At 36.5% G+C, this 12741-nt stretch overlaps 1 protein-coding gene across 16 annotated transcripts in view; it reads right to left on the minus strand.

Annotated features, from left to right (window-relative positions):
• Positions 1-12741, minus strand: part of AFDN (afadin, adherens junction formation factor) — a 213548-nt gene that overhangs the window by 43025 nt on the left and 157782 nt on the right. For all 16 annotated transcript variants that reach the window (XM_067535945.1, XM_067535932.1, XM_067535930.1 and 13 more), the window contains one exon: positions 9094-9180. In XM_067535945.1, coding sequence (XP_067392046.1) covers positions 9094-9180 — 87 coding nt within the window. The remainder of the gene's footprint in view (positions 1-9093; positions 9181-12741) is intronic.

A 12741-nucleotide genomic window follows, 5' to 3' on the forward strand; every position in this document is an offset into this window, starting at 1 on the left:
CAAGGAGAAGGGAATAAAAACCAGGGCTAATTCAGAGTGAATTTGGTCACTGATTTTAACAGAACCAGGATTTCACATTAGGTATTTATGAATGTTATAAAAAATTTTCCAGTGAAAACACTATAGGCTCAAGCACAACAAAATAATAAGTTAACTGGACAACACCTATATTTTCATAAGACTTGCTTCTCAAAGTAGATTGAAAGGAAAAGAATAATCATCACATCTCAAAAAATGATGCTTTTCTTCTATTAAAAACAGTATCAAACCTATCTTATGTTCCTTCATTCGTAGCTTTATTTTTACGTGGTTTTGGACTCCATCTGGTTTAACTGCCTTGCTATTATTTCTAATATGGTAGTTAGATTCTGGCAAGTAATATCTATTGATCTAGACAAATGTACATTGACTTTAGATGCCAAATCATCTTTGTCTCAACACTAAGTCGCACCCATCTAGAAACCAATCTGTTCTGAATAATCTTTCTTTACTGATAAAAAGACAACACCACTATTTCTCTCTAATTGCTAAGGAATCTGGATTTCAGAAATTAAAATTCAGTATGAAACCGTTTTTTACCTACTTGAATTTTACTCTTATTTTAAAAGACATTGGAAAAACAAGAAAAAATGAGAAGAGAAAATACTTCAGTGGACTTAATCTTTCCTTAACTTGACAGTCCCGAGAAGGTTCAGGTATATTATTCAGTATTCCCCAGCTTTTGTAAACAGAAACCTAAAACTTAATTCTGCATGGAACACTTAACTTACCTCCAAATTATGAACTTTCAAAATACAAAAATCCGATTTTTTGTTGAGACCTTCTGAGCTCAAAGTTTACTAAATGAGGACTTTTTAACAAACACTTTCAACTAATATTCAGATCTGTAAAGCACAGAGATATTTGGAGTCATGTCATTTACCCGAAGTGATACTACTATTGATTCAGTGGCACGGCACTCTTCTCTTGTGAGTCAGGTCTGACCTGAAATAATGCCTCAGTCAGAATGAGTGGCTGATGGTGCTGCTTTTTGGGTGAGACATTAATTGGGGAAGACCCGTTTTACAATCAAAATATCTAGTGCACCTTTTTGCAAAAGATTTGTCTTAGCCTCTCGTGTTGAAATTGAAAAAATTACATTCTGCGTCTCTCAATTTACCCTGCAGTTCAGGTGGACAGAGCTGAAAGTCACATGTAAAGTTGCTGGGTCCTGTTAAACTGTCTAGCAGAATTACGAATTTAAGTTACCAGACTCATCTTTTGAAGGTGTTGTGCAGGTTTCCTTTGAGGACAAGGACTGAGACTTCAAATATGGAGTGATCATTTTGTGAAAATGAATTGGGTGACTTGGTGTTTTTGTGGTCTATAATTTTTCTGTGCAAGTTCATTCGAGAATGTAGTGATTGTTTGGTTTCACCCACATAGTTGCTGGAGCATTTAGTGCACTGGAGGAGGTACACTACATGTTGTAACAGGCATGTGTAGACCCCATGGATTTTGATAGGTCCAATAAAGTTATCCAAAAGAAGCTGGCCCAATTAAACCCACCTTGTCTCTATTATTTACTACGTGTATCTAAAAGGCGTTTATACAATAAATTTCTTTAGTGCCAGAGTTAATCAAAGTCTGGTAGATGAGTACCAGTTAAACCTTCTACACTTATTACTCTTTTCTCCACCATCCCAGCTTAATCAACAGGAAAAACATTTGAATGCTGTTCTTGTTGTTTACTAAATTGAACAGGTTCCTCACACACGTATCATTCTGTACTTATAACAGATATAATCTGTTTGTTACCGTCTTAATTATAAAAACAGAACATCTTAGATAGATGCAGAGGGGTAGCTGTGTTAGCCTGTATACAGCAAAAACAACAGAGTCCTGTAGCATTTTAAAGACTAACAAATTTAAGCTTTCGTGGGCTGTAACCCACTTCGTCTGACATCTGAAGAAGTGGGTTACAGCCCACGAAAGCTTATGCCTGCAGAAATTAAATTTGTTAGTCTTTAAAGTGCTACAGGTCTTGTGTTTTTTTTCTTAAATAGATGGTAATTCTTGGATTCTTCCTTTGTGGTTTTCCTCCTTCCAACACGCTGCAGTCTTTGGAGTGGACAGAGAAAGGAAGCAATCAGAATAAAATCAAATCTTTTGTAATATGCTAGGAAGTGCCTGAGTACTGGAGCTATAATGGCACAAGTACAATTGGCATATCCACCTTATTTTGCAAGGAGCTTAGCTCCAGGGAAAATGCTTTCCCAGCAGACGATATTAAAACAAACATGTGGGTGACCCATTTGCAATGTATAGTCTAAACTAACATTGAAAAAATCTTACTTGTCCACCTGAGTCAGATCTGTGGCCTCTGATAAAGAGAAGGAAGAGAGAGAACATGGAACTTCCCTCAGTACCAGAAGCTACAAAAACTGCTGAAAATGATGGGTTGGCAGGAAGCAAGTCACTTACCACCATGTTAGCTGCTTATTTGTTTGTCCCATGGGCATGAGTTAAACTGGCAGCTTCCATGCTTGCTTACTTACTTCTGAGGCATGAAAAAGCCTGTGGTGACAATGCTAACTAAACGTTCTTAGTTCTAAGAGATTACTAAGAAGCATAGGTAGTTGAGGTGCCTGATCTGAAATAATATTAGGCACCAGAAAAACACTCTTTGCTCCAAAACCTCAAATAATGCATACTAGAAGAAGGGGCAACAAGATTTGCTTTACGCATGTAAAATAATGTTCAGACTGATCAAGTACAAATTTATCCACATCCAGAGGATGTCAAAACCCTAGAATTCTACCACAAAAGATGCTTGTATGTCAACAACGAAATACTGAACTGTACAAAAGTATATCAATGCTTTGCAGTTTGTTAACTCATGGTAAATGTATTCATACGTATTTGTCAACATATACTGGTGAAGGTAAGATCTTAAAAGTACTACTGGTGACAGAAGAATCAGATTTTAAAGTTTTTCTGGTAAGTCAGTTAATTCTTGATTGCCTAACGAGCAGGTTCTCTACACCCACACCCTATGTGAAATCTCAGAGAAATCCCAGATTTGCATAGATATCCCACAATAAAGTCAAAATACCTGATATTAAAATCAATCCCATTCTCAGCCCCTTTTTACAACACCAGGTTATATTGATGTAAATTGCTGGCTAACCAACAGCCAGTAGCTCTTAGTACAAGTAATTTATCAGTTAAAACAATTATTAATACACTCTAGACTAGAAAATAACTTATTCCACATTCTGATTAATTCATCCTTTTTTAAAAACAAAGTTACATAATCAAAATCATCTGTTTTAGAAAGGCATGCCTTTTTCTACATTATCTAAGGGCAAGACTTGTCATGTTCAGATTCTGAAATGCTTGTAATTTTTTTTAAAAGCTTGTATATATCATCAGGTTATCACTTTATTTCAGTAAATTCAATGGAAATACTTTGTCCAATTACCGTATTTTTACCAAAAAAACCCCCACTTTATTTGTGTTTGCATTTTGAAAGAAATGTTTTTCCCAACTCAGTTTTGTTGACTAACTTTTTCCCTTGTGGTTGTAGCAAATGACTAATTTTAATAAATGGAAGAGAAAGGTCCCATATGCTTCAAAGTACAAAATCATAACATGTTTAAGTCAACTAGTCTTCACACACTAGAAGAAGCTGCTGATTAATGAACACAACTGAACAATTTGTGCCCTACTGTGCTTGCAGAAGACTCTGAAACCCTACCTTGTTTTGTATAGTATCAATCTAAATGGAATTTAAATTTTTCCATGCTGTAAATATACCTTAAATTAAAGAAATAATTTGACTCACTGGAGCAAATTTTCTAGGTCTGTTAGTTATTCTATTCACAGACCAGGTCCACAAAATATTAAAATATCTTAAAAGTATTGTTTAGGACGTCAATTTTAATTATTCTTATAACACTTTATAAATGGAAAACAGGGACGTCTACAGGAATCTGGATTAAAGCCAGTTAATATGACAAGCAGGCATATCACAAGTCATACTATTCATGCTCTTTTTATGTAAAATAGTAGCAACCAATGCTGATATTTAAACAGTAAAAAGCTAAAAACTATCACTACCACCAGTCTCTCTTTTGAGAAGTACATAAAAAGAAAGGATTTAAAATTAATGTATAGGGTTTTTTTCCCCTTCTAATTTTTGAAAAGTTAGCCACTAACCCAACTGTATAATTGGATGCTACATGAAATAGCTGCTATAAGAATAAATAGCTACTGACAGGTTTAAACAAGCAAGAGTACCAGGAAAACATTTAAAACTTTACAGCAAAACAGTCCCAAATAGAGCCCTGAACAAACTTACCATGGACTCTGCTCTTCCAACAACAGAAAACCACATTTTGATCTCCGGGACTACAGATCCTTGGAGAAGGGGGGGAAAAAACCCAACGAACAATTCTCCACTTCTCTCTCTCAGCCCTCAACAGCAACCAACACTACAGTCTGCTGGATTTTCCAAGACACTCATCAAGATAGTTCTGAGCTGGATGCTATGATACTGTATGGCATTTATCAACACTAGCTATAACCAATACAATATTCAGACTCTTACGTAATCAGTTATGTGGCTCTGACTTTCATTTACTTTAGGAGCTTTATTAAACTTTGAAAACTGCTAGAAAAATAAAAAGGGGACCTCCTGTACAAAAGACAAAAAACTCCAAATTAAACAGGAAGCAATGTGCTGGCCCACAGATGGGTAAGAAGTCACATGCTAACCCCCCCCAAAGTGATATATTTTTAAAGTCAACTGCATGCACATACTGCTTCCAAATCATCTGGATTTCATAAAATGTAACCGCAATGTGGTTGAGAGTCAGGGTGCTTTTAACATCAAAACATCTTTCAGGGTTAGAACAACCAAATTCTGCACTCAACCTCAAAAATCAGTACTGCCACTGATGCCCAACCACTCCCATCTCCCTAAAAATCAATGCCCCTATGATGCTATTCAAGGCACAATTACAAAAGGCTTTACTACACAAAAATATGCAACATTACAATAGCAGTGGAGCAGCAGTTAGACTTTCTGGATAACAATACTGGACAATCTGTATAACAAGCTTTTTAATCTGAATACAACTATTCATAGTTTTAAAAAGATATTGCAAGGTATTTTTCCTAACTCTTAAAATTATTTTAATAATCTTAATCTCAAAACAGGTGTTTCGTTACTAAAATTTGTTTTTAATTCTCTGCACATGGCACACTCGTTTGTCGAATGGTTTCTCAAAAGCTGTGTTGCTTAAACATACCATTGATTTATATGCAAAATAACAAACAAGTTAGTTGAAGGGTAGGGCAAATTCTGAACCATATTTACAACCTTTTTGTCACAATAATGTACCAGTTAAAACATTAACATTGGAATTAAAAGAGAAGCTGTTAATATTGTAGACTCTAAGTGGAAAGAGGACCAAATACACTGCTGCTCAGTGACCGAATAAATGTTTCATTCTTACATTATATCCCTGCTTCCCTCCTTCTTAATTTAACATTTGGGTTTGCTATCCCATCTACTACAAATGGAACTCCTCTACCATAAGGACAAGCAGTTGCAGCAAATTTCAGTGAAAATTCTGTTATTTCTTTTCTTACAACTTTAAATTTGACCAGGCCAGACTACCCTTTGAGACTGCAGATAATTCTTTCTGTAGGAGGAAATTACAGTGGACAGTGTCACTGGAGTCTTTGTTCTTAATTAGCAGAAGTTTCACAAGTTTTCCATTATGACTCAACTTTCTGGGATTTTAATTCCTTGAAACAGGAAGTTTTGAATACATGAGCCCAGAAAAGAATTTTAACATTTTAAAAATACAAACTACTTCATATGTCATTTAAATTTTGCTGTGATTTGAGAACAAAGTAACTAAAACTTTGGATTTTGGGAAGAGATGAAAGGGAAAAAGAAAGAGTGAAAATGATGGCATTTTCTTTATCAGTCTGAGAATCTGCCCACTTCCGTCTCGCTTCCAAAAATGCCTGTGACCGTGCATTACAGTCATGTTCCTACTGGCAAATCTTGACTAGACAGGAGTCCATCCAGAGCTAATCAGTTTCACTCACTAGGTGAAAGAGATCAGCCTTGAGATGACAAAGCACTCCCTTCCTCCTTTATGGCCTGGTATGAGTGCAATCCTTTTGTCATTTAAGTCAGAAACAGGAGTTGCATTCATAATTTAAACTTTAGCACTGGAAGTATGAAAGATCTCCGGCAAAGTAAATTGATACCTGCATTATCCGGAACAGTGCCATCTACTGACCAAATCTTGTAATTTTCAGTTTTTTATTGCAGTTTTTGAAGCACGCCTATCACATAATGGCCCAAGAGTTCCCTATATGACAGCAGTAAGTGCTTCCTTCCACCTCTGGCACAGAGACAAGTCTTCACTTCTTACAATAAAATATAATTTTACATAATTATTTGAAAGTTATTGATTATTTGCTTTTTCGATTTGCAAGAGAAATGCTACAAAAACAATTTGCAAAATATTAACTATGGTGTGCAAGAGCAACCGCCAAATTAATTCCACTCTCACAACGTGACATTTCAGATTTTTTGGATACTCCATACATTTGAGTTTAAGAACTTCATTTCACAGCTTAATTATTTCTTGCAGACATGGCAAATTTCAATCAATATTATCTCGGTTCTCCTTGTTTTTTGCAGGGAAAAAACCAACAAACCAATACCACCTCTCCCACTCCCCAATTTCAGAATATCAATTTCTGTATCAATATAACATTTTTGATTGAAATCCACTGGGAAAAAAAACCCCAAAATCAATAGATAAGGGAAGTAACAAAAAATGAAAAAGTACATTCACTGTTACCGCTTCTCAAAAACCATTTACCTGTTCCGAATCGCTCTTTTCTGCGCAGCCTTGGAAAATGCACTGCCTGTGCACTTTCTTGCACCTTTTATTACAATACATGAAAACTGAAACAGCAGTTCTCTCTAATAAGCAATTCTCTGTTCTAAGCAACCACTTGAAAAATATCCCCATTTTATTTCTAGGACAATTTAATTCAGCTTTAAATGAAATACCACCTCTTTTATGCAACCAATAGTCTACTGGTTTCTTAAGTAGTCACATAACAAGTTTCACTATTTTACTTTGCTATTTCAAATATGCATTAGCTGAGCAAAAGAGATTTTCTACATCTCCATAGATTATTAAAAATATCAGGATAAGTAGTCAACTTCTGCTTCTTACTAATTTTTACACATCGGAGAATTTTTTTTTAAGCGTCAATTTTTAAAAATTTATTTTGACCCTACCCAGTAGCACAGTTGTGTACTGCTGCTGTAAATTAGGAGTATGCTGCCAGCTAAAACTGTGTGCCTGAAAGGTAAGTCAGTTCTAGTGGAAACTGCAATTTCCCTCATCTCATATTCCTGCTCCTTCTTACATGAGAAAGTTTTTTCATGCTTAATTATGACTTCCCGTTGATTTAATAAACCAGTTCCACTTCACATTTCCAAGTCCATCTACAGCAAATACTAAACTAAACTATAGTTGGCAGTCAGAAGTCTGATGTACAAATAAACTGGGGTACTCTCAATGCTCATGTACTTAGTCTTTCAGTCTAATGTCTTACTGCAATACATGTCAATAGCACAAAAATAAATTTTTATAGTCACCAATTTATCAGATTTTGAACGTATTTTCTTGCAGTCACAAGATGATCATTAGCTGTATACTCCTGAAACCTCCCACCCCTTTACAGGTGGCAGGAACAGAACATTAAAAATAGATACAAAACAACTAAATCAACACCACCACATCAAGCAGGAACACATTCTGAAATATGCAAAAGTTGCATCAAAAAGAAAAACCTTGAGAAGTACTCAACCACGTCTGATAGTTTAAAAGCAGTCAAGTAACATCTTTAGGATGTAAACTCGTTGGGACCGGCAACTTAATTGTTTTGATACAGGCATCCATTGCACAGCAAAAAGGCACTATAAAGGATTGTCTTCATCTGTTTGTACATGGCCTACTCATGATTGGGGCTTTTGGGCACGAATTACACTAATATTAAGCTGAAAACCAAGAGAATGTTATGTCTGCTATGTAAATCCCATATAACAGACAGACCTAACCAATAGGTAGAGTCCTCCATCTGGTGGCTGGAGTCATATGTGCATTCTTTATGTTACCACAGTCTAGGGTGACCAGATGTCCCACTTTTATAGGGAGAGTCCCGATATTTAAGGCTTTTTCTTATACAGGCGCCTATTACTTCCCCATCCCTCGCCCCGATTTTTCACACTTACTATCTGGTCTCCCTACCATAGCCAAGACTACTCCGTCTATAGCACCAGGACCCCCTATAAGGCAAACTTTCAAAAGGGAACCTCCTCTTGGCCAAGCTACTCTGCATATAGTATTTTAAAGATCAATAAGATGAAAAAACAAAGCTAAACTAAACTAAAAATCACACAAGCACCTAAGTTCAGTGCACAGAAAAATAAGGTCTTATCTTCCTTACAGAGTAGCTAGAAACTTCCATTTACATACTTGAATCTTCTTTTTCTATGAACTCATTTTTAAATTTTAATGCATATAAAAAATATAACACTTCCATAAAAATTCTCTTCGTTTATTACTCTCTCTTCTAAAGCGTTTCTGCTACTTTTTAGCAGTGAATCGGTTTTAAGTATTTTTTCATACTCAGATCAAAACCAAAATATCCAAATACAAAGGGTTTGTGGCATCAATTTTTAACTTTCTTAAAAAATTGAAGTATGTATGTAACATATTAACAATTACTGTGATATGGTTAAATATTAGGAGTGCCAAATTACAAAATTAGTCCAAAAATTCATTATAGGTCACAACTTCAGTATTAACATTTTCTGATTTAACTTGTTTCTCTTACTTTGTTCACATTCTGTGCATTTTGTAGACCAGCATTTCATAGCCAGGACTCTGGTAGGCTAAATATGGTATGCAACATATATACTTCCCAGGACATGTTTAAGGAAATAATATGATTTTTCCAAAACTAAGTGTTGCTTGATCATTTTACTGCAATGTGTTTTCATACCTTAGCAGCAACAATGCTTAGACCCATTCCATTTTGTTTCTTTAATGTTACTGTGATGATTTCAGGTTCTTTCCTCAAAGGCTGAGCCTATCAAATGGGAAAAAAACCAGACAAATATACAAATTTGCATTAACAGAAAAACTAAGGAGAAAGATTACTGCAAAAAATAGTCTAAATCAATAAAATAAATAATGAATGATTGGATGGAATACCTGTTGACACACAAAAGTTCCTTTTACAAATCATTTTCACTTTAACACCTGTAACTCTTGATTAGTATTAGTTTAGAAAGAGCAGTTACATTTGTGCTCAAAGCACTGCCAAAGAAAAAAGTCAAGTTATTAAGTTACCTACAAACTTGTTTTTTTTGGGTGGCCTGATTCAATAATCAAGTTACAATAAAGATTGAGTTTATAAACAGTTCCCAAATTGAGGTCTGAGTTCTAAAATCATTTTATTTTTTTTAAAGCTGAAAACTAGTTAAACCATTTTGTGATACCTGTGCTCTTTGAACCTGGTTTCAAAATGTTTTAACTCAACCTCTAGAAAATAAAATGAATGTGCAATAATACTGTCAATTTTTAAGAGCAGATTAAAACCTTTAAATACTTTTTAAAAAGTAAGCAAGATATTTAAGTTTGAAAAAAAATCACTAGTGGATATTTGCAGTGGGTAATTTTCATGGTATTTTGTGATGGTGCCAATTCTCTCCATTAGTCAATGGATGTGATATTACAATAGTAAGTATATGAAGCCCATGCTGGTGTCCAAATTAAGCAAAACTCTGTCACCACAAGTTTCATAAGACAAAAGTTACAGTTTCAAAAAAAGAACCACCACTGTGGTTAAGTTAAAACATTTTTACAAAGCAAGGAAATTCTAAGCTAAGTTGACCCCACTACTCTTGTGCCAAAGACTGCAACAAAACAGTAGCCTGCTCCCAATTTGTTTGACAGGCATTTTCCATTCATTTAAGTGGGAACACAATCAAGCTTCAAGTCCATTAAAATCCCACAGGAGAAGAGACTCCTTCAAAAATACTGTGTCAAGGAAAAAGCAATAAGACCCTAAAGAACATTTAGCTGTCACTGCTTCCATCTTTCAGTTTCTTTTCAAACCAAGGATAAAAAGCTAAGTCAATGTAAAGCAAATCTTAAGAAGTATTTAATTTTTATAATTTTACAGACTTCCACTAGGAGTAAAACTCAATTTTAACTCTAAAAAAATTGATGTCTCAAAAAGATGATTTCATCACCTGCTCTAGAATGAAATGATCCACTGCATGATGGATTTCACCAAGTGCAATTATTGTCAAAAAAATAACTAAAAATAGCACTTTCTTTCTTTCTCATGAGATCTACTTCTTGTGTGTAATTCAGGATGATATCTTATATTAGTGACAAATGGATAATGTGTTATTTGATTACTTTCATTTTGGGACTGATCTCTAGTTAGTCTAAGACATCTGGGTTATTGGCCCTCTGTTTCCAAATACTGGAGGCAGTTCAGATTTGTTCACTTTTTAACTGTAAAATCTTATTCCACTATGTCAATTATATATTGGAAGGCATTTCTAACTTTTTGCTTGGCTAGACACATTGCCCCAAGGAGCCTCAATACCATTAGACTTGGATGAGCCTGCATTTATGGCATTATTTAATGAGGAGACATGAGGTATAATGGGCAGAGGTCTTAGGCCTTTTTATAAAAAATCCCAAAGAGCTGGAAAACACTTTGTTTGTTTGTTATTTCTTTTTGTCCACACTGCTGTATAGTTGGAGATGGTGGAATGCCTGCATGTGGCCCGAAGAATTCTTTACCTTGTAGGAGCATCTTATGTTTTTTTAGGACTTATCATTGAATAGCCAATCAATCAGACAAAGTTCAGTAGAACCTCAAAGATACGAAAATCAGAGTTACCAACTGACCGGTCAACCGAACACCCTGTGAAACTGGAAGTACTGTAAGCAATCAGGTAGAGGGTGGGTGGGTGTGTGTGTGTGTGTGTGTGTGTGTGTGTGTGTGTGTGTGTGTAATACTGTGCCTGTATTGCAAGGTCGGCATGGAGAGCAGAAACAGTTCAGGGTCTGTACTGTTCCTATAAGCTAAGGGCGCAGGTGCATCCCTCTCCCACCTCACCCCACTGGGAGGGGGGAGTTATTTTCTCCACCAACCACCTCCAGAGCCTGGGAAAGAAAGCTCCCGGCTGATGCTGCTGCAAGAAACGGAAGGTTGCAGCCAAAGCCTGGTCTGGAGATAGAGTGGGAGTCAGCTGTGCGCTCTGGAGGAGTTTTAAAGGGCCACAGCCTGTGCACGGATGAGGCCCAAGCTTTACCCATGGCTCCACTCCTGGATCTGCCAGCACCTCTGGGAGTGCAAAAGGCAAGGGAGGGAGGGGCGTTGGCAGCTAGCTGGCACCAACTGCCTGCCAAATGCTGCCTCTGGAGTGTGAGTGCACTGAGTCCAGTGAGCCCTGGGGAGAGGTGGCTGAGGGCTTGGGGCTTGTATTGCCAAGGGTGTGGGGCAGGCCCCCCTAGTTCAGCCCAAAGGCAAGAAACAGGAATAAGGCAGGGAGCTGCCTGTAAGCCAGGCAGTGCTTCCAGATACCACCTTTGCAGAGATATCTCCCATCCTCAGCTGGAAGGCACTGACTGCAGGGTATTGTATCATAATGTTTCGTTCAGAGCTAGGAACGTTTCAGAGTTATGAACAACCTCCATTCCTGAGGTATTCGTATCTTTGAGTTTCTACTATAGTATGAATTGGGATACATAAGCAAACTATCTATCCCATCTATTCAGAAGATGGAGAGCAGACCCTTGCAATAACTCCATTAGTGTTAACTGTGTCATGAAGAGATATACCATCTAATAACTAGTACAAACAAGTTCCTAGACAAGTCATCTAGGCTATTATTATTATTATTATTATTTATTATTATTATTATTACCTTTGTGAACACTCTTGGAAGGGAAGTCAGATCAAAGAGTAATGTTTTGTATCAGTAACAACAACTGCCATGGGTGAATTGAAAACCTGACTGATGAAAGGGTCATAGTATATTCTCTGACAGGTTCCCTGGAGAGAACAGGTTCCCCTTATAGCAACAGACAAAGACAGTCTCCATCCTTATTTTTATTTTTTTTATCGACCCATTCAGCCTTTTGACTGTACAGCCCAGACCCCTACAGAGCTTTTTCTTACTATGAGGAATATAGAGTAAAACTCTTGTTTTCTTGAGGGACAAGTTCTACCGCCCCTAGCTCTAAGGCATACAAGATTTTCTTCAGGATGAGTTGATATTTTTTCGTCACTGCTTGAGATGAAGAGATGAAAAGATGGTGTGGAAGAACCTGAAGCCCCAGAGAGTATCTCAGCTGCACTAACTACCTCTTGTACCCACTTTTCTGATGCCTATTAGCACCAGATGTCTTACGTGAGATATCATTGCCTCAAAGCCATTTTAGGACCAAGGCAGAATTGATCTCAGTAATAGTGACTGTCTGAATTGGAAGATTTTCTTCTTTACTATTCACTTGAAGGGGCCAAGCTTCTTTATGCTATTGCACCCAGGATATTGTGGTTTTAACAAAACAGAATTGTCAGTCAGGCTCTTAAAGACAGTTTTGGAAATCCTATCTAATGATG

The sequence above is a fragment of the Emydura macquarii genome, unplaced genomic scaffold, assembly GCF_026122565.2.
Source record: "Emydura macquarii macquarii isolate MOO-44397 ecotype Brisbane River unplaced genomic scaffold, CSIRO-AGI_Emac_v2 contig_3517, whole genome shotgun sequence".
Classification (NCBI taxonomy): domain Eukaryota; kingdom Metazoa; phylum Chordata; order Testudines; family Chelidae; genus Emydura; species Emydura macquarii.